Below are 19710 nucleotides of genomic sequence, written 5' to 3'. Positions count from 1 at the left end.
TGCTCCTGAGGACCTACAGTTTGGTTAGAGCGATGAGATATGCACATGAGTCCCGCCACAGTATCTGGCAGTGAAGGGTGAGCTCGGTGCTTTGTGTGAGGCTGGCATGGACCGAGGACCCAGGAAGGGACGAGAGTCGTGGCTGGAGTGGGGATGGGCAGACCAAGGCTCAGGAAATCAGGGAAAGGAAGTTGGGTCCCAGGTGAGAAGTTTATCCTTGAGCTTCGTTTCAGGGAAGCCAGTGAGGGCGTTTGCACTAGGAAGTGACTTGGAAGGGGTGTTTAGAGGAATTCAGCAGCATGTACAAGGAGGGGTGAAAGGCTGAGGGGCCAGGGGCAAGGATTCTTCAGGAAAGCTGTGTGGTGATTACAGCCTGGCTTTGTTGGGATGATAGGAGTGGAGGGTGAAGGATTATGAAGAAGGAAGGACCAAGGGCCGGGGATTTAGCTCAGTGGTTTCACCCCCTGCTGCACAAGTGCAAGGACCCGAGTTCAATCCCTGGTACCAAAAAAAAGATGGAAGGAAGGACCAGACCAGACCTGGCAACTGGCCAGGCAGGCATGAGGTAAAAGAAACATCTTTGAAGAAGACTCCAGACTGAGACTCTCCACTGTGTGACCTTGGGCAAATCCCCTGATCTCTCTGAGCCTCTGTTTTCTCATTAGACATTCAGCAAATGGGGTATTTTTTAAGAATTTACCGTGTACCAGGGTCTGTGTTAAATGGTTCCTGAGATTCTTTCAGCTCTTGGATTATAGCCATCAGCAAAAATAAGGAACCAGGAAGGGATAAACGGCACCTACTATGACACCTTGGTTTACTGAAAGACCTTAGGCCCAGGGTTTATAATTTTGGGTTCACATCCAGGCTCTGTCATGTACTAGCTGTGTGGCCTTGGGCACATCAATAACTGATTTATTGATTATGGATCAACCGAGAGCCTCACACATGCTTGGCAAACACTGTCCCACTGAACTACATCCCAGCTCAGGGCAAGTCACTTAACCTCACTGAACAAGTCTCAGCTGTTACACAGAGATGACAAGTATGATCTTGCCTTGAGAGGGCAATGCAGGAGATCATATCTGCAATGTGCTCAGCACACAGTAGGCTTTCAGTGAAGCACTCCCTCTCCCAGCCCCCTCCCTCCCTCCCTTCCTTCCTTCCTCCCTCCCTCCCTCCCTTCCTCCCTTCCTTCCTCCCTCCCTCCCTCCCTTCCTTCCTCCCTTCCTCCTTCTCTTCCTTCCTCCCTTCCTCCCTTCCTGTCTTCCTCCCTTCCTCCCTTCCTCCCTCCCTCCCTCCCTCCCTCCCTCCCTTCCTTCCTTCCTTCCTCCCTTCCTCCCTTCCTCCCTTCCTCAGTAGTTCTTCGAGCTAATAATAGCATTTCACACTTACATTAATTCATTTACTCTTCCAAACAACACTGTGAGGTGGGTACTATTATTATACCTTTCAGTGACTGGGGAAACTGGGGCATGGGGCAGGTTATTGATTTTACGAGTCACAGTTGTAGCAAATCATATCATCAGAGAAACCCCCGCTAGTAAGAAGTGGAGCCAGGATTTACTCACCATTCTACCTCTTCCTGCTATCTTACAGGTGAGAAAAGAGGCTTAGAGAATTTCACTTGACCCAGACTCACAACCAGTGACAAAACCAGGTTTCAGAGTGTGTCCACTGGCCTCAGAGCCCCTTGCCCTTTAGGGTTTCTCTGTGTTGCTTTTTGTGTTTGTGTGTGTGTTTTGCTGTGTTGCCAGGCTGATCTTGAATTGGTCCTCCCACCTCAGCCTCCTGCATAGCTGGGGCTACAGCTGTGTGCCACCACACCCAGCTCATGCTGCCAGTTTTAAGGAGGAAATGCTCAGATGCTTTGTTTTATTTTGAACACCTTAGGGTCAAGATGATTGTGAAACAGCCTAACAGAGATCTCTTTGTCAGTTGGAAATGTGAGGCTGGTGTCTGTGCTTCACCAATGTGTGCCAAGCACCTACAGTAGTGCCTGGCACACTGGTAGGCACTCAGTGAATAATCACTGGCAGCAGGTGGCCAAACTGGAGGCATCATTCAGTAGGAGCCAAGCTGGGAGTGCAGCTGAGGGCCGAGGACCACAGGCTGCTCCACGTGACTCTCAGCTTCTGTCTCAGATGGAGCCACTGCACCAGAGACTTTGGCCCTCTGTGGCCAGATTACCGCAAGGCTCACTGGGTGGGATTTGGGACTTTGCATATGGCACACCTGGATTCAGATTCTGCTTTGCTCCCATACCAGCTACAGGTCCCTCAATAAGTTACTGCAGCCTTTCTTTTTCTTTTTTCTTTTAGTAGAAATATAAGGGCCTTACCCAAAGTCTGCCCATTATCAGTGTTCTGTTGCATAAATGTTCCCAAGCCGACCACACACAGGATCAGCACCCAACCAAGGCAGTTTATGACCAATACCCTGGTAGTGACCCCCTCCACTCTCTGTTCCCCTTCAGAGATAACTGTGATCCTTATTTCTAATCAGTTTTCCTGATAGGTTTTGCCTGTTTTGAACATTATTGTTTTTAGGTATCTGGTTTCTTCATTTTACACAATATTTGTGAGATTTATTTATATTGTGTGTAGTGGAGGATTATTGATTCTCACTGCTGTATAGAATTCTGTGGTGTGAATGCGTACATGTTTCTAATCTGTTCTGCATTTTGGGCAGTTGGGAGTCAAAGGGTTTGGCTTTGGTGAGAACTGTTGCTGTGCAGGATCCTGTGTGCGTCCGTGGGTATGCGTCTTCTCACACACAGCTCTCTCAGGCAGGTGCTGGGAGCAGAATGCTGGGTGTGCAAATGCTCTGCTTGGGTAGCTGCTGCTAAGCGGTTGTCCAATGGTCATATGAGATTCCCATTTTTTGCCAACACTTGATATTTTAAATCTTTTTTATTTTGGCCATTCTGGTATATGTGTAGTCGTGGCATATTGTGGTTTTAAGTTGCATTTCCATGCTGACTAATGAATACAAGCACGTGTTTATTTGTTTGTTTTGGTACTGGGGATCAAACTCGGGACCTTGTGCTTGTGAGGCAGGCAGGCAGGCAAGTGGTGGCACCACTGAGCTAAATCCTGGGTCCTGTTTGTTTTTGGTTTTTGAGTCTTGCTATGTAGTTCAGGCTGTCCTTGAACTCACTGTGTATCACTGTGTAGACTAGGCTGACCTTGAACTCCTGACAATCCTCCTGCCTCAGCCTCCTGACTGCTGGGATTACAGACATGCACCACTCCCAGCTGAAGCACTTTTTCTTGTGTGTATTGATCATTTGGACAGTCTCTCTCTCTCTCTCTCTCTCTCTCTCTCTCTCTCTCTCTCTCTCTCTCTGAGTGTCTATACTCAGGTTGAACTCAGGGCCTTCACACTGAGCTACATCCCTAGACCTTTTTATTTTTTATTTTGAGACTGCGTCTTGCTAAGTCACTCTGTTGATGCTGGGCTTCAGCTTGTGATCCTCCTGCCTCAGTCTCCCAGAATGCTGGGGTTACAGGTAGGCACCATGAAGCCTGACTGGACACCCTCTTTATGAAATGCCTGCTTATATATTTATCCACATTTGTATTCAGTTTTCTTACTGACTTATAGAAATTCATTATGTACCTTAGATATAAATCCTTTGTTAGATAAATATATTGCAAATATTTTTCCCGCTCTGAAGTTACATTTTCATTCTTTTTGTACCTTTACCTGAAGAAAACTTCCTAATTTTGATGTAATGTAGTTCATCAAGTTACTCTTTTATGTTTAGCCCTTGTCTTAGTTACACTTCTCGTTGCTGAGACAAAATACTCAACACCCAAAGTTAAAGGGGAAAGGTTTATTTAGCTCACAGTTTGTTGAGGTTTCAGTCCATAGTTGGCTGGCCCCAAGGCAGGGTGGCACAGCAGACAGGCATCACAGAGGAGAAACAGTTCATGGCAGGCAGAAGGTAGCAAAGCAACAAGGGATGACCGCAGCTCTTTCTGTCCCTTATATCTTATCCAGGCTACTTAGGGCGGGTAGCACTCACACCCTCAATCCTAGTGCCTTGATCCTAGCATTGCAACCTGAGTCAATCCCAGCATCACACACTCTAGATCCAGCCACCCCTGAAAAAGACCCACCTATGACTGCATGAGGCTTTAGGGGGATATCTAGACCCAAGCCATAACAGCCTTTTGTTTGTTTGTTTTTGAGACAGGATGTCGCTATGTAGTTCAGGCTGGTCTTGTAGGCTTGAACTCAAGGCAGTCCTCATATCTCAGCCTCCAGAGTGGGATAATTACAGATGTGCACAACCATGCCCAGCTTCCTTATATCTTATTTCAGAAAATTTTGGTGCTCTGTGTGTGTGTGTTTGTGTGTATTTTTTAAAATCTAAAACTTTGCTATTTAGGGTTATAGTCCGTCTGGATTTGAAGTTTGTATTTGGTGGGAGGCAGGGGTGCACACACCCCTTCCCCATTTTACTTCCAGCACCATTTTCCTTTACTGCACCACTGTAGCTTTTGTCATAAAGCACATGATCATTTATGTCAGGTAAAAGGGCCGAAGACCAAGACCAGACCAGGCCACAACAAGCCTTTATTAGGGGAATAGATCTGCCGGGCTGTCTCTGAACAAAGGAGAGACAAAAACAATATGGCTGGGGCAGGGAGAGTCTTTTATAGAGACTGAGGTGGGGTTTGTAGGGGCTGAGGCGGGGTTGACTGAGGTAGAGACTAGGGAATGGAGGAGCTGGTGATGTCACTAGGTGGTAGGAGGTGAGCGAGTATTAGGTTACTCTCTAGGTGGGAACGGGCATGCTGGGAAGAAGAGTTTGTTCTTTGGTGGGAGCAATCATCTTGGCATGACATCACACAGGGGAAGGGGCAAGGCACCATAGGAAGAGGGCAGCTACTATACATAATAGCTGCTGAGGTGGTGGGAGACCTATCAATTTACATGTTGGGTGTGTTCCTGGATTTTCTTCTGTCCTGTTGGTCAGCATTTTTACCCTTGCACCAAAACCGGACTGTCTTAAGCATTATCATATCTGTTTATTTGTTTTTGTTGTTTTTTGGAACAGGGTCTCCCAGCCGAGGCTGACCTTGAACTCACTATGTAGCCTAGGCTGGCCTTTGAACTCACAGAGATCTCCTGCCTCAGCCTCCTAAGTGCTGGGACTACAGGCATGTGCCACCAGACCTGACCAGATCATATTATTGATGTTTGGCATGATGAACAATTAGCTTTGTTTGTCAAGAATGCCCTGGTGGATGCTCAGTTGCCAAACAGTTGAAACAATGTCACACACTAAAATTAGAGGCTAGATATTATGAACTCCTAAAATACATTTATAGGCCAATTTAGATGGCGTCTTACTAAAGGATAACAAATAAGAGTTTTCTTTATGTCATTTAATGTCTTGTGATCAGATGATGTTTGACTGAAAGACTGTTCTGTACTAAGATAGACATGTAAGTGTTACAAAGACAATGTCATCATGATTGTCATGCTGAAATACTATGTGTGGCTCTTGATCTTAAGTTTCTCTATAATATATAACTGTTGTCTGTTGACATTCTACAGGGGTTCAGCTACGAAAACAACCATGGTTGGTAAAAAATAACAGCCCTCTAACTGTGCTTTATACTTCAAAAGTGCTTGATGTCTTAACTATTATAATAGTTAAGCTCACTGCTCCTACTGAAATGCTTAAGTCACTGATCTTTTCTTCTGGGTGTTCAACAACTAAAGTTTGGAGATCAAAACTAGAAAGGTAACTGGGCTATGAGGACAGCCAATATTTTGGCCCTGGCCCCTCAAGGTCAAAGATCCAGGACACAAAGGAACCTTTCCTACAGGATCCTACATCTTTGGTAAGTCAATCAACCTCCTGAGCAGGGAGATAGCTGGGCACCAGAGGACAAATGTACCATGTGCCAAAGGAGGGTCACCAAGAGGAAAAAATCTCCCATGCTTTCACTGAAAGCAACATGGTTAAGTAAGGCCGTGACCCATCCTAACGGCTGACACTGATAGAGGAGCTGAGAGGCTCTATGCATGGTTCCAAAGTAATGGCCTGAGGAGACTTAATTGACCTTGATAGATAGCAGGGGGTTCAGGCTGATTGACACAGGTCTCACTTTAACTTGGTCTTAAACACCCCGCAGAAAAGAATAACCACAAGAGGTATAAAATAATGCCATAGTAATAAAGCTAGACATAAAAAGGGGCTCCAGTCACTGACCCCTTCTGGCAGTTTCCAGCTCTACCAGTGGCTGACCATGATTATGGATCATTAGAAAAAAAACTATGGTAAAATCTATAAGAGCTCAGCTAGAGTTTTATATTTCTTAGTGAAATTTGTTCTTCAAACTGTCTGTTATCTTCTTACAGCTGAAACTAGAGACTTATGACAAAGTATCAGACTTATAGATAACCTTTTATCAATGAAAGAATCTAAGAGTCAGCAGGTTACAATCACTATTTCAATTTCTTTTTTTTTTATTTTTTTATTCTTTTTTACTACTTCAATTTTTTTTTTTTTGGTACCTGGGATCGAACTCAGGTCCTTCTGCTTGTGAGGCAGGTGATGGAATCACTGAGCTAAATCCCTGGCAACTATTTCAATTTCTTTTTTTTCTCTTTTTTTTGGTACCAGGGATCGAACTCAGGTCCTTGCGCTTTCGAGGCAGGCGGCCTCGAAATCCCCAGCCCTGTACTTGTAATCTTATTGGTTGGTCATGGTTTTGTCCCACCTCATGCCCACCTTGTAAATTTCCATTGGGTCTTATAATTTTGTCCCACTTTGTACCTGCCTCACCACATGGCTTTGCTGTGTACAATATCTTTGAAGGCCGGGGATTTAGCTCAGTGGTTTTGCTGCCTGCTGCACAAGTGCGAGGACCTGAGTTCGATCCCAAGTACCAAAAAACAAATCTTTGAAATGTGGGGTGGGTGGGTAACCCACTTTCCAGTCCCCCTTCTGTCTCTCTTAGACAGAAGCTTTCTTTCTCTCAATAAATTTTTCCTACTCTTTAAAAAAAAAAAAAGTGCCCTAGTATCTCAGCTCAGTAGTAAAGGCCTGAAATCCGAGCTGCTTGGAATGCTGAGGCGGGAGAATTGCAAGTTTAAACCCACTTAGTAGATTTTACTGATACTTTTGACTGGAGTTATGTCAAATCTACAGATTAGTTTAGGGAAAATAAATCATCTTATAATACTGAGTCTTCTAGTCATTTAGTGTGATATATTTCTTCATTTCTTTTCCCTTTTTTTTTCTTCTTTTATATTATGGTACTAGGGTTTGAACCCAGGGGCTTGCATATGCTAGGCAAATGCTCTATAATTGAGCTACAACTGAGCTGCATCTCCTGCCTGTTTGTTTGTTTTGAGACAGGGGGTCTCAGTTACTTTTCTCCTTGCTGAGACAAAATACCTAACTCTCACAGTTTGCAGAGGTTTCAGTCCATAATCACCTGGCTCCAAGGCAGGGTGGCATGGCAGAGGGACATTGCAGGGGAGAAACAGTTCATGGCAGACAGAAGACAGCAAAAGCAAGCAAGGGAGAAGGCAAGCCTCTTTCTGTCCCTTATATTGCATCCAGGCCACTGGGATTAGGGCTGTGCCAAACCAATCAGTGGACTGATTTAATAATCACATATCCTTAATCCTAGCACCCTTAATCCTAGCATTGCACCATGAATCAATCACACACTCTAAATTCACCCACCACTGAAAAAGCCCACTTGTGACTCCATGAGGCTTTGTGGGGACATCTAGACAAAAGCCATAACACAGGGTCTTGCTCTGTAACTCGGGCTGGCCTTGAACTTGCTGTGATTCTCCTGTCTCAGCTTCCCGGAGTGCTGGGAGTACAGGTGTGTGCCACCACACCCAACTTTTTACCTTTTTTTTTTTTTTTTTGAGACTGTCTTGCCAGGTTGAATTTGTAGATGTGGTATCACACACCTGTTATCCAAGCACTCTGGGAAGCTAAGGCAAGAGGATTACACATTCAAGCCTAGCCTGGCAACTTAGCAAAACTGTTTCAAAAAATAAAAAGGGCTGGGGCTGGGGATTTAGCTCAGTGATTTCCGCTGTCTGCTGCACAGGTGCAAGGACCCGAGTTTGATCCCCGGTACCAAAAAAAAAAATAAATAAATAAATAAAAATAAAACGGGCTGAGAATATAGCTCAGTGCAAAGGCTGAGTCTCTCTCTCTCTCTCTCTCTCTCTCTCTCTCTCTCTCTCTCTCTCTCTCTCTCACACACACACACACACACACACACACACACACACACACCTATGCAAATTCAAACATACGGAAAGGTAGAAGAATTAATACAACAAATGCCTATACATTCACCATCCAGATTCCCTAATTGTTAGTAGTGTATTTTATTTATGTCATCTGTGTTTATTCATATTAAACCATTTCATAGTACATTACAGACATCATAGATACTTTACTCACAAACATTTTAATGTGTATCCTTAAAACCTAAAGACAGTCTCCTACATAATCCATTATTATGTCTAGGAAAATTAATAGTTCCCTCTGTTTTTTTTTTTTTTTTTTTTTTTTTTTTTGGTACTGGGGATCGAGCTCGGGTCCTTGTGCTTTCAGGGCAGGCAGCGGAACCACTGAGCTAAATCCCCGGCCCTGGTTCCCTCATTTTTAATTCACAGTCATATTTTTCCAGGTGTTCTCCAAATGTCTTTTGTCACTGGGATTTTGTTTGTTTTTGTTTTGTTTTCAAAACAAAATACATTCAAGGATCAAGTATTGCTTTTTAAAAAATTTTCTAAATCTTCTAAATCTAATGGTTTATTTAGAACCATCTCACTGGGTGTGGGGGTGTATACCTCTTATCCCAGCACTCTGGGAAGCTGAGGCAGGATGGTGGCAAATTTAAGCCCATCCTGGGCAATTTGGCAACTTATTAACATCCTATTTCAAAATTTAAAAAGTACTGAGGATAGACAGGCATGATGTCCACACCTTGTAATCCCAGTACGCGGGAGGCTGAGGCAGGAGGATTGGCATGATTTTGAGGGCAGCCTGGGCTATATAATGAGTTCAAGACCAGCCTGAATTACATAGTGAGACCCTGTCTCAAAAAAACCCAAAAAAGAGCCGGGGATTTAGCTCAGTGGTTCCACTGCCTGCCTCGAAAGCGCAAGGTCCTGAGTTCAATCTCCGGTACCAAAAAAACAAACAAGCAAACAAAACCAAAAAAACAGAACTGAGGATATAGCTCAATGTGAAGCCCATGGATTCAATCCCCAGTGGGGGGGGGGGGTGTATGTGTGTGTCCATCTGTCTGTCTGTAGTGCTGAGGATTGAACCCAGGGCCTAGCACATGAACAAGGCTCTACCACTAAGCTGAATCCTTAGCCCTATTTTTTTTTTTAATTTTGACACAAGCTCTCATAAATTGCTCAGGTTGGTCTTGAACTTGTGATCCTCCTGCCTAGCCTTCTGAGTGGCTGGGATTACAGGTTTGTGCTGCCACAACTGGCTCCTCTTTTTTTCTAAGTGGCATTGACTTTGTGAGGGCAATATACTTTTTTTTTTTTTTTTGGTACTGGGGATCAAACTCAGGACCTGACGTTGACTTTGAATAGAAGTGAGGCCAGTGGTCTGGTAGGTGTCTTTTGTTCTAGGTCTGATTGTTTTCTTGTGGGATTACTTTGTTCCTTCATGTTCCAAACCTCCTGTAAGCTAGTGCCTATGTGGAGGCTAGGTTAGCTGTCCATAAGCCTCACCAAGCCTTCCTGGGCCTCCCATCTCTGATGATCCTTTTCAGAGTTGAGGAAGGCGAGCAGGTGTGTGAGCAGTGGTGTAAACTTGTACCTCAGTGCCTGGCACAAAGGAAACTTCAGTTCCTGGTAGCTCTTAAGATTTATCCCTGCCTTAGTCCAGGGACAATGATTCCTATGCTTATTCCTTGGCACCGCTTTTTCTTTTTTGGGGGGAGGGGGTTGAGACAGGGTCTCACTATGTAATTCAGGCTGGCCTTGAACTCAGGGATCCTCCTGTCTCAGCCTCTGGAGGGCTGGGATTACAGGCATGAGCCACCACTCCCAGCTACCTTGGCAGTGCTTTTCCTGAATCTTCTCCTGGCTGGGGCTCCTGCACTGGGCTGCCTTGGGCTCCCCTCACCTTTCTCTCTTCTCACCCTCAGACAACACAGGCAGCTCCACATACCGGCCACCACCTAGGACAAGGGAGGTGATGATCAATGGGGAGATGGTGAAGTTAAAGTACTGCTTCACATGCAAGATGTTTCGACCGCCTCGGACCTCACACTGCAGCGTCTGTGACAACTGTGTGGGTGAGTGGGAGGCCTTCAGGGATCCCTGAGACAGACCGAGTCCTGAGGACAGGAGGTCACGTGCAGGGCAAGGTGCCATGTCTGAAATATCCAGAGCCAGGTAGCAGGTCCAGTTCACCCAGATTTGCCCTGACTGGGGAAGGGCTATGAGTGTGAATAGTGATGTATTGGCTTCAGTCCAGGATTGGCAGATTCCTTTTCCCCAGCTATGAAGGGCAAGGTGATCACAGAGAGGCCCTAGGCCTTCCTCCCATGTTAGCCTGGACCTCAGTAGGTCCAAGTCCCCAAGAGAGACTGGAACAACATCCCAGATGCATTTGGGCCCAAGAGAGAGTGTCTTACCGCCCAGCTCTGCAGACTTTGATCTTGTTCCCAGGGGTAGGGAGGGACCAGAGTCCATGTGGAGCTGGTGAGGTGGAGAAGATGTAACTGGGGCTGGAAGCAGCTCCTGACTCACACCGCAGTGCTTTCCAGAGGCCACCCAGCTCTGTGGGGACCCAGGGTGGCTCATCTCGGAAGGTGTCTTAAGGCAGACGCTGCGTGAAGGCCCAGGGGAGCTGAGCCACAGTGACAGTGCACAGTTCCTGGGACAGTGACCTCATCTTGCCAGCTCAGCATGCCCCAAGCAAGAGGGCAGTGGGGAGCCACCCATGACGGCAGGCAACGAAGGGGGTGACTCAATGGGTGTCATTCATCCCTGAGCATCTGCTCCACCCACCTCCTGCAAGGGTGCTAGCCTTGGCAAGAGGCTCACATCAGACTTGTGACCCACATTCCCACGGGGACTTTCCTCACCAGTCTGGGTGTGATCCCAACCCCCGGGGAGCTCAGCCCTCTGCCTTGGCCTCTGAGGCCGGCTCTCCATGGTTACCTAGTGACCTGGCCCCTCCCTGGGCCTCTAGTCATCCTAGAGCAAGGGACAGGTTGTTGGCTGTTGGCATGTGGCCAGAGTAGTAGGTCAGAGAAGTACTTTTTGTGGTTTTTGTACTGGGTGCTGGGGAGTCAACACAGTGTGAGGTCCCCACAGTCCCATATGGCGCTTGTGATCCAGCGGGCCAGTTGGCTGCTCTGGTCATTATAAATAAATCTGAAAAACCTCACATGGGCAACATGCTGCAAAAAAGGAGCAAGGGGGCAGACATCAGGGGACTCTGGCCTAGTCTGGGCTGGAGGGGACTTTTTAAGGAAGTGGTTCTGTAGCTGAGATATGAAGGAGAAGTTATTGTTCCCCAGAAAGAGATGGAGAGGAATATGTAGGCGGCAGGAACTGAGTCTCAAGAGACAGCAGCAGAGCGTGGCCAGGGGGCTGGAGTCAGCTGGGTGGAGAGAGTGAAAGGGTAGGTGAGCCCCAGCTGTGAGGTGAAACCTCTGAAACCCTGTGCTGGTTGTAGGCCAGACCTCACTAACCTGTCATCCCTTACCCTTTTCCAGAACGCTTTGACCATCACTGTCCCTGGGTGGGGAACTGTGTGGGAAGACGGAACTACCGCTTCTTCTATGCGTTCATTCTCTCCCTCTCCTTCCTGACGGCCTTCATCTTTGCCTGCGTGGTCACTCACCTGACGCTGCGTGAGTTCAGGGGACAATAGAGGGAAGCAGGAGGGACTGGCCAGCAGGCTGAGCCAGGTCAAGGTGCTGTGGTCACCACCCCTCTGAGCTGTGCCCTCTGTTGTCTCTTCTTCCTCAGGCTCTCAGGGAAGCAACTTCCTCTCCACTCTAAAGGAGACACCAGCGAGATATCCTTTGTCAGCTAGTGGATACCCTTGTGGGAACCTGGGTCCCTTCACTGGGTAGGTCCCCCAGGGCAATGCTAGCGTTCATATTGAATCCAGTGTACCAGCTGCTTCTGTTGTCCCCAGGCTGGGGCTAATTCTAAATGGGGTATCATGGACCTGGACTGTCTGAGAACTCTTAGAAGGCACCGTCCTTGTCTTGAAGGGCCTGGAAGAGAGCATGTCCCTTGAGATGCCAAGCTTTCAGGACCGTGTCATGCCCCAAACCTGTGTTTGGAATCCTCAGTCTCCTCTGCCACTCATCATCCCAATTTCTTGCACTTTAGGGAACTCTTAACCCCTCCTGGGGTCCCAGGAGGTGATCCTGTTGAGAAGTGATAACTGGGCCATAGGAAGGTCTCAATATGTGTCCCCTCCTTGGGAAGGAGCCCCAGGGAAGGCTAGAGGAGAAACGCTGAGCTTAGTGAGCTCCCAGGCCCGGAGAGGCCCACCCTGCACTGCTGTGTGTGTCCTTGACCGGGCCACTGTGCTGGAGTTGGTGATATGCTTCTTCTCCATCTGGTCCATCCTGGGCCTCTCAGGGTTTCACACTTACCTCGTCGCCTCCAACCTGACAACTAATGAAGACGTGAGTATGACAGGAGCTGGGCCATGGGAAACTGGGGTGGCCAGGTACAGTCTTGCCTGGAGTTCCGGAGGGGGAAGCTGGGTGGAGGCATGGAGCAGCCGGGCATCTCCCAGTGCCCAGGCCCAGCCTCAGAAGCCCTGCTGTGTGCTCTGAGGTCCCTGCATACTTCACCCCCTCAGTGCAGACTCCCCGGGCCCTGAGTTGCTCTCCTCACATGCCCATAGGGCAGCACACGTGCCATAGACTCGGGTCTGGCCAGTACATTTACTGCTTACCGATTTCTTCCATTTCCTGTCATCTCCTTGCCAAGCCTGAGGCAGAGTAACAGGGAAGCTTCTCCTTCACTGGATGACTCAGAGATGTGCATCAGGGTCATACAGTTGGGAAGGGGCAGAGCCAGGTTGGTGCCCAGAAGTCATGGCCATGCTCTTTCTGCTCCACCACGCTGCACCTGGAGGCAACAGAGCTGTGACTGGGGCTCCCTAGGCACCCTTATTGAAGGGTGCAGCAGGACAGGACAGTGGGACTCCATTGACCCTCCCTACTTAGTCCCTGGAGACCACCACCATCAAACATTGTTTTGAGCACCCACTGTGCCTAGTCCTGGGCCAGACTTGACCCCTCCGACCCGCCAAACAATAAAAAGCAAAGAGGAGTACACATTCCCTGGCCTGCCATCTGATGATGATCAGCAGAAAATATATATCTAAGACTCAGCCCTTCAAATGGAAACAAAACTCAACAGACACAGCAGCATATCATGTGCTGGATGATTGGTGAGAGCAGAAAAGACAACAGGTAGCATCTCCCAGAGAGATTTCCTGGATGCTGGTTTACAGGATATTACAGAGTTTAAGCAGAAAGGGACATCATGGCCCAATAATATGGACTGGGTAGCAGTCAAGTGGGTGTTCTTTACTCCCAAATCCCTCAGTACCTTCAGTAGCTGACTTCACAGGGCTAGAGATGGACAAGCTATCACCTAATGTTCCAATGGTGCTGAGAATGAGTGCCATTGTCCTTATTTTTCAGAAGAGGACAGACTCAGAGAGATGATCTGTCCAGGGGGATGGAGCCAGTTGCCAAGGCCAGGGTTCCCAGCCAGGTCAGCCCCCAGCCCTGTGACCCCAGTACCACCCTCTCTCTGTGGCGGTTAGCCAGAGGAGGGAGGAGTCACCAACAAACTTTCCTCTGGAAACTTGTCTTTGGTTTCACTATCTTCTCTCCTGGTTGGGACCTCCTAATCTCTGTTGGGGACCCCCTTACATCCAGCAATCCCCCATATCATTATTGAATGGCCTGGGTTAAAGACATAGTCCTTCCATAGTCTAAGCAGAACTGGTTTCAGAATTGGCCAGCTTTGTCCATCTCTCTCCCTCCTAGAAAATAAAGCAGAAGGAAATAGCTGGGCTGAGGGTGCTGCTCAGCGGTGCAGTGTGTGCCCACCATGCATGAGGTCCTAGGCTCAGTGCCCAGCACCATGTTTAAAAAAAAAAAGAGGTATCTGACCCAGGCCTCCTTCCTGTTTGCAGATCAAAGGCTCATGGTCCAGCAAGAGGGGCAGTGAGGCCTCTGTCAACCCCTACAGCCATAAAAGTATTATCACCAACTGTTGTGCTGTGCTGTGTGGCCCCTTACCTCCCAGGTAAGCCAGAGGGGATGGTGCACAGGGGAGGGGTCATGGTGACCCTGTGAGTCAGCCCCCGTTCAGAGAGGTTCTGGGCCTTAGCAGAACTTTCACTGTGCCACAGACACCCCCTTTCCACCATCACCCGTTGAATGCACTTAGTGTTTGTCAAGTAAAGAAATTGGGTGACAGCTTGTCATTTTTAGTCATGTATGCTCATTGTAGGAAAAAATTAAGTACAAGCCAGGCATGGTGCACCACCATGTCTATAAAACCAGATCTCTAGGAGGCAGAGGCAAGAGGATTGTAAGTTCAAGCCCAGCCCAGGCAACTTAGCAACCTATCGAGAACCTGTCTCAAAATAAAAATGGGCTGGAAATGTAGCTCAGCACAAAGACACTGGGTTCAATCCCTAGTACCAAAAGGAAAGAAAAATTAAGTACAAATGTTAAATGTGTCACATATGATCCTACTCCCCAGGGATGACCATAGTGACTTTTGTGGTCACAGCTGAGCCAGAGGGCCTCTGCTGCCGGCACTGGGTGAGGCATGCAGGCTCTCCTGGCAGAAGGGAACCTGTGGCTCAGCCCTGCCATCCTAACGCCAGGGGGTGCCAGAGCTCCAGAACGGGAGTTACAGGGCTATGGGCACTGTGGGACAGGACCTCCCCGATGCAGTGTGTCCCCCCCATCCCTGCCCCCACCTAGAATTCTAGCTACCTGCCCAGCCTGGAGGGGCGCAGTAGGAATCTCACTATCTTCTAACACCTTTTCATCCTGGCTTTTCCTATCATCTGCATCCTGGCTTCTTGGCAGACAGATAGGTAGGTCACTGAAAAAATTCTATAATGAAAGCCAGGTCCCTAGAGGGCAGAAAGAGGCCTTACAGAAGGGAGGTTCTTGAGCCCACCAGTGGAGAGTGGCTCCCCTCTCCACAGCCTTTCTGGGACTGGGTCTTTCTCTGGCCGGGAATTGGATTCTGCCATCCAGCCCCTGGCCTGGAGTTTTGGCACTGGCCACATCCTTCATGTGTCCCTGTTCTTGTGTTTTGGAAGTCTCATTGACCGGAGGGGATTTGTGCAGTCTGACACCGTGTTGCCCTCGCCTGTCAGAAGCAACGAGGCAGCCTGTGGAGCCAAGCCAGACGCCAGCATGGTAGGAGGCCACCCCTGAATGTGGCTCAGCACTTGCCACCTTCTGGCCTGTCTGCCCCTCCGAACTCACCTGCTGCCCTCCACACCTGCTGAGACCCTCCCCATTCCATCCGAGGGAAGCAAGGCTGCCAAAGACTCAAGTCTTTTCATATTTATTTCCCACCTGTGTGGCTTTCCCTGAATGGTTCCATGGCTGTCCTCTCTGCTCCTCACACCCAGGTTCCCACAGCCTTGGGTCCTATGTCCCCCTGGACCCTAATCAGTGGCAGAAGGGACAGGACAGCCAGAGCCTCTGAAGGTCACCAAGGGGACTATGCCAAGTGTCTGCCTGTGCCAGGGTGAGCTCCGTGTGAGTGAGGGTGTGACCTGAGTGCCAGGCGGGACACTGTCTGGGCCTTGCTGATCCGGTGAGACAGGACTGCTCACAGGGCTGAGGACCTCGGGCTGGAGAGATGCCTCAGGCTGCTTTGGCTTGGGGGCTCCTGCACTCTGTTTGTGATGATCATTATTCTTCTGTTGGATTTTTGGTGGGTTTGAGGGTTTTGTATGGAGTTGGCCTGTAGGATGGAATCGGGTTAGGGGGCAGTCTGTGTCTGAGGAAGCTGAACCAGCCAGCCAGGCACCCAGAACCTCTGCTCAGAGTCCTGGGCAGCACAGTGAGAAGGGAGGCCGCACCCTCCCCGCCCTTGGAGGCTCTGCAGGGGATACCAGCCTGTCTCATCTTTCTCCCGAGGCAGAGCTGAGGATGGGCAGATGCTGCTCATGATGGCAATACTTGAAACGGGTTTATTAATGCTGGGTATTTTGCACAATTTTATAGACCTCTTTTTTACATAACCTTTTTTAAAAAGAAGTCAGCCATGTTGCTATCTGTGTAGTGCCAGGTAAAGGGTTATCAGAAGGCTAGTTGGATTTTAATAAGTTTATTACAAGAGACTTTCTGGCTGTGAGTGTGTGAGTGTATGGTGTGTGTGTGTGTGTGTGTGTGTGTGTGTGTGTGTGTTCACGTGTGTCCCTGTATGATGTGGCTGGCTCCCATATCCTTTGGGCTGCCCCCTTCCACCATCCCTGTTGGGGTTCAGGAGCAGCTTGAGTCATGGGGACAGGGAGCATGTGCATCAGTCACAAGAGACCCTTGGGCTCCCACTGAGGCTCAGCCCCCCAGTTTATCTTTCCTTCCTCCATGGACTTGAGACAACCAGTAGCTGGACACTCTGCCACCCCATCCCCCTGCCACCCAGCCCCCAGGTTAGGCTTCCAGCTGGGACCTGTCCAGACAGGCTGAGGCTGGGAGCAGTGGTGGGCTGATGGCATTGGGGAACGGCTGCCATCCTACAAGCCACACCCCCCCCCCCCGAGCTCTGAGTATGAGACCCAGGGCTAGGGCCTAAAGGACAAAGTGTTTCTGCCAACTGAGGGGTTTCATCAAAAGCAAAGGAAGGAAGCAGCAGGGTAGGCTAAGAGACAAGTGAGGGTTGGCCTAAGTCTGGCCAAGAAGCTGGGAACTGTACTTTCTTTTCAAAATGGAGACTTGTCCCTCTGACCCCCTCGTTGGAACTTCTAGTGGGCTGATGCCCTTAGAAAGTGACATAGAAAGTCACCAGGTCTTACCCTTTCTTGCTGCAGAGGCCACTGGGTCCCCACTGGGAGAAAGAGCTCTGGTCCAGCCTCAGGGCCCTGAGCCACCCTACAGTGGCCCTGGGAGGTGGGGGGAAGCTGACTAGTGGGGACTCCCAACTGCCTTTTATTTAAGCTAGTATTCTTTGTTCCTGCTTATAATAAAACTTCTGTTTTTAAGAGTTGATTTGCTTTGGTTTGGTTTTTGTTTGCTTTTGCTTTGCTGAGACTCCAGTTGACAGTTCTGGGTTCTTTGAGACAAACAGGTGTTTCCTCTGGAGACAGAAAGAACACAAGCAGCCCAGCCATCTGGCTGGGGTCCCCCTCGCCTGACTGCAGCTCTGTCTGCTGGGGGCAGAGTAGAGGGCGCCTGGCTGAGCCATCCTGTCCCCTCTTCGGCCCCTCTACTTTCCCCTGCTTCGGGGGCTTGGGGCCCCCTGAGTTTCCCCCTGCCGCCTTTCCACCCTGATCCCCAGTAACTGTTCAGCTAAGAGAATGTTTAAGACAGTAGATTCCAGTTTGACAGCCAGAGCCTCCCTGACCACCACCAGCCCCACCTGGGCAGCAGGGCCCAGCCAGACAACTCATAACATGGGCTCACCTCTCTGGTATCTCCCCCCCAGGAGGACACCTGTCAGGATTTTGCCATCTCCTGCACAGCCTGAGGGGAGCTAACAGGCCTCTTTGCAGAGGGTTAGCTGGTAAGACTGTACTCACCTGTTGGCCAGCACTGCTGCTCCCTCACACACCATCTCATCATCATCATCGCATGCTCACCCACCCCATGGAGCCCCTCCATCTGTCTGGTGTGTAGTGTGGTGTGTGTACTGGTGGTGGTAGGTCCCCAGGGCTCCCCCAGGTGGGGCTGAACTGAGGAAATGGCTTCTCACAGAACGGCTGTCCCACTGGAAGAGGAGGTGAAGGGTGAGGCCCCTCTGAGGTACCTGGGCCTGTTGTGGTGTCCTGGTGTGCACGGGACCTTGGTCACTAACACTCCTGTGTCCCGGCTTTCTGTCCCTGCTAAGCTTTCTTTCACCTGCCCGTTTTCTGTCCTGCCTGATTGCCTGCTGCCCTTCTTTGGGGAAGAGGCAGATGCTGTGGCAGCCCCTGTCCCCACCATGTGGCCCTGCAGGCCACCTCCCCTCCCTCCCACTAACCCTCTCTCTTCTCCTTTACTATCCTGCCGGGGATCTCCAGTGTGTGCGAGGGCTTAAGGACCTCCTGAGGACCGCTGCTCTCTGCCTCTCCAGGAGTGGCCTGGGGGGAGCCAGGCACCCGGCACCTCCACCTGCCTAACCTGTGGCCCGTCTGCCACCATCTGTGCCTACAGGGTCTGCCCCCAGCCTCCCCTACATGGTCTCTAGGGCCCTTATGGGTCCCCCCTGGGGGCAGGGGCTGGCCTGTGGCCCCCACCTCCACTCCATGCCAGCCAGAGTGCAGAAAGCCATAGCCAGCATCAGCGCAATGCTGTAGCACTATGCTGAAACTCCTCCTCCCCACTTCCCCTTCCCCAGATTTGTGAGGAGACTCTGAGAACCTTGTCTTACAGCCCGCCCCCCCCCCCCATCAAAATCTGGCATAGCCATAGTCAAGCTGAGCAGGTTTCTTCTGGAGCCAGCTGGGGTGCTGACGCTGCTGAGCAAGTTTGGTGACTGTTCAAAGCTTGAGCAGCTCAGCTCAGTGCTGTTCTCACAGCCCCTCCCCTGTGGGTAGGATGCAGGGGAATCCAAGGGATGGAGCTGGCTCTGCCCAGCCCCATGTTACTCACAGGATCTAAAGAGCCCAGCCAGGACCCAGAAAATCAGCTAAGCCCAGGGCTGGGGCTGCTTGTCTGCTGTCCTGTACCTTTTATAACCAAAATAAAGATTACCTTCTTGCCAAACCCTTGACTGGTGCCGCTTTGACTTTGGGTCTGTGGGTGGGCCTACAGCGAGTGTGCTGATCCTGCCTTACAGATGCCAGCTTTGTTCTGGCTGGTCAGCCCTGCTCTGGAGTTTAAGGAGACAACGAAACCAGGAGGGGCATGGGAGCAGCAGCCAGCAGTCTGGGTCTGTCCCTCCAAGCACCCATCTCCAGTTGCAGACCTTTTGAGCCTTAGCCAACCTGAATTCTGAAAGGCCGAAGCCCAGGGTGGTTAACTCTAGTCTGGGGCTCACACCCTAGCATCACAATCTCATGGCACCTACCTTCCTCTCTCCAGCTGCCACCCCACATGGAGACACACACTATACTCTGCTGCCACTGGGCAAGGCCTTGCCAAGTGCCAGTTCGTTTTCTCACCCTCACCTAAGAGGAAGGTGATGTCAGCCCTTTTACAGATGAGGGAACTGAGGCTGGGGGGAGGTCCAAGAGCTGGCCAGGGTCACTCAGCCGGCAGAGCAGCAAATCTAGGACTGGAACCCAATCTTTCTCCCTTCTGTCCAGGATGAGTACGGCTTGGGAGAATGGGGTCTTAAGAAGCCCTCTGTCATATGCAGTAGGGGCTTAGAGATGCCTCCTACCCTCCTTCCTCTACTGCAGAAGCTGAACTCAGGGGCAGGAAGGGACCTGCCCAAGGCCTTAGAACAGAGCTGGAATGCAGCCCCACACCCTGACCTCATTCCATTCTCTGCATAAATTCCCCACTA

The 19710-nt window shown here is 49.7% G+C and overlaps 1 protein-coding gene across 2 annotated transcripts in view; it reads left to right on the top strand.

Moving 5' to 3' along the window:
- Zdhhc18 (zDHHC palmitoyltransferase 18) overlaps positions 1–18965 on the top strand; it is a 33162-nt gene extending 14197 nt beyond the window's left edge. Inside the window, exons 3-10 of one of the 2 annotated variants that reach the window (XM_087215493.1) lie at positions 10176–10325; positions 11757–11894; positions 12013–12061; positions 12584–12686; positions 14219–14331; positions 15368–15467; positions 17707–17784; positions 18281–18965. In XM_087215493.1, coding sequence (XP_087071619.1) covers positions 10176–10325; positions 11757–11894; positions 12013–12061; positions 12584–12686; positions 14219–14331; positions 15368–15467; positions 17707–17748 — 695 coding nt within the window. In that variant the 3' untranslated portion in view covers positions 17749–17784; positions 18281–18965. The remainder of the gene's footprint in view (positions 1–10175; positions 10326–11756; positions 11895–12012; positions 12062–12583; positions 12687–14218; positions 14332–15367; positions 15468–17706; positions 17785–18280) is intronic. The other variant, XM_004850665.3, reaches the window with a different exon arrangement.
- The last annotated feature ends 745 nt before the right edge of the window (positions 18966–19710 follow it).

The sequence above is a fragment of the Heterocephalus glaber genome, unplaced genomic scaffold (genome assembly GCF_053883595.1).
Source record: "Heterocephalus glaber isolate CG9 unplaced genomic scaffold, H.glaber_assembly_v1.0 deba00001452, whole genome shotgun sequence".
Lineage (NCBI taxonomy): Eukaryota > Metazoa > Chordata > Mammalia > Rodentia > Bathyergidae > Heterocephalus > Heterocephalus glaber.
Note: the sequence above shows the minus strand (reverse complement) of the source record. Positions and strands in the feature narration are given on the sequence as shown.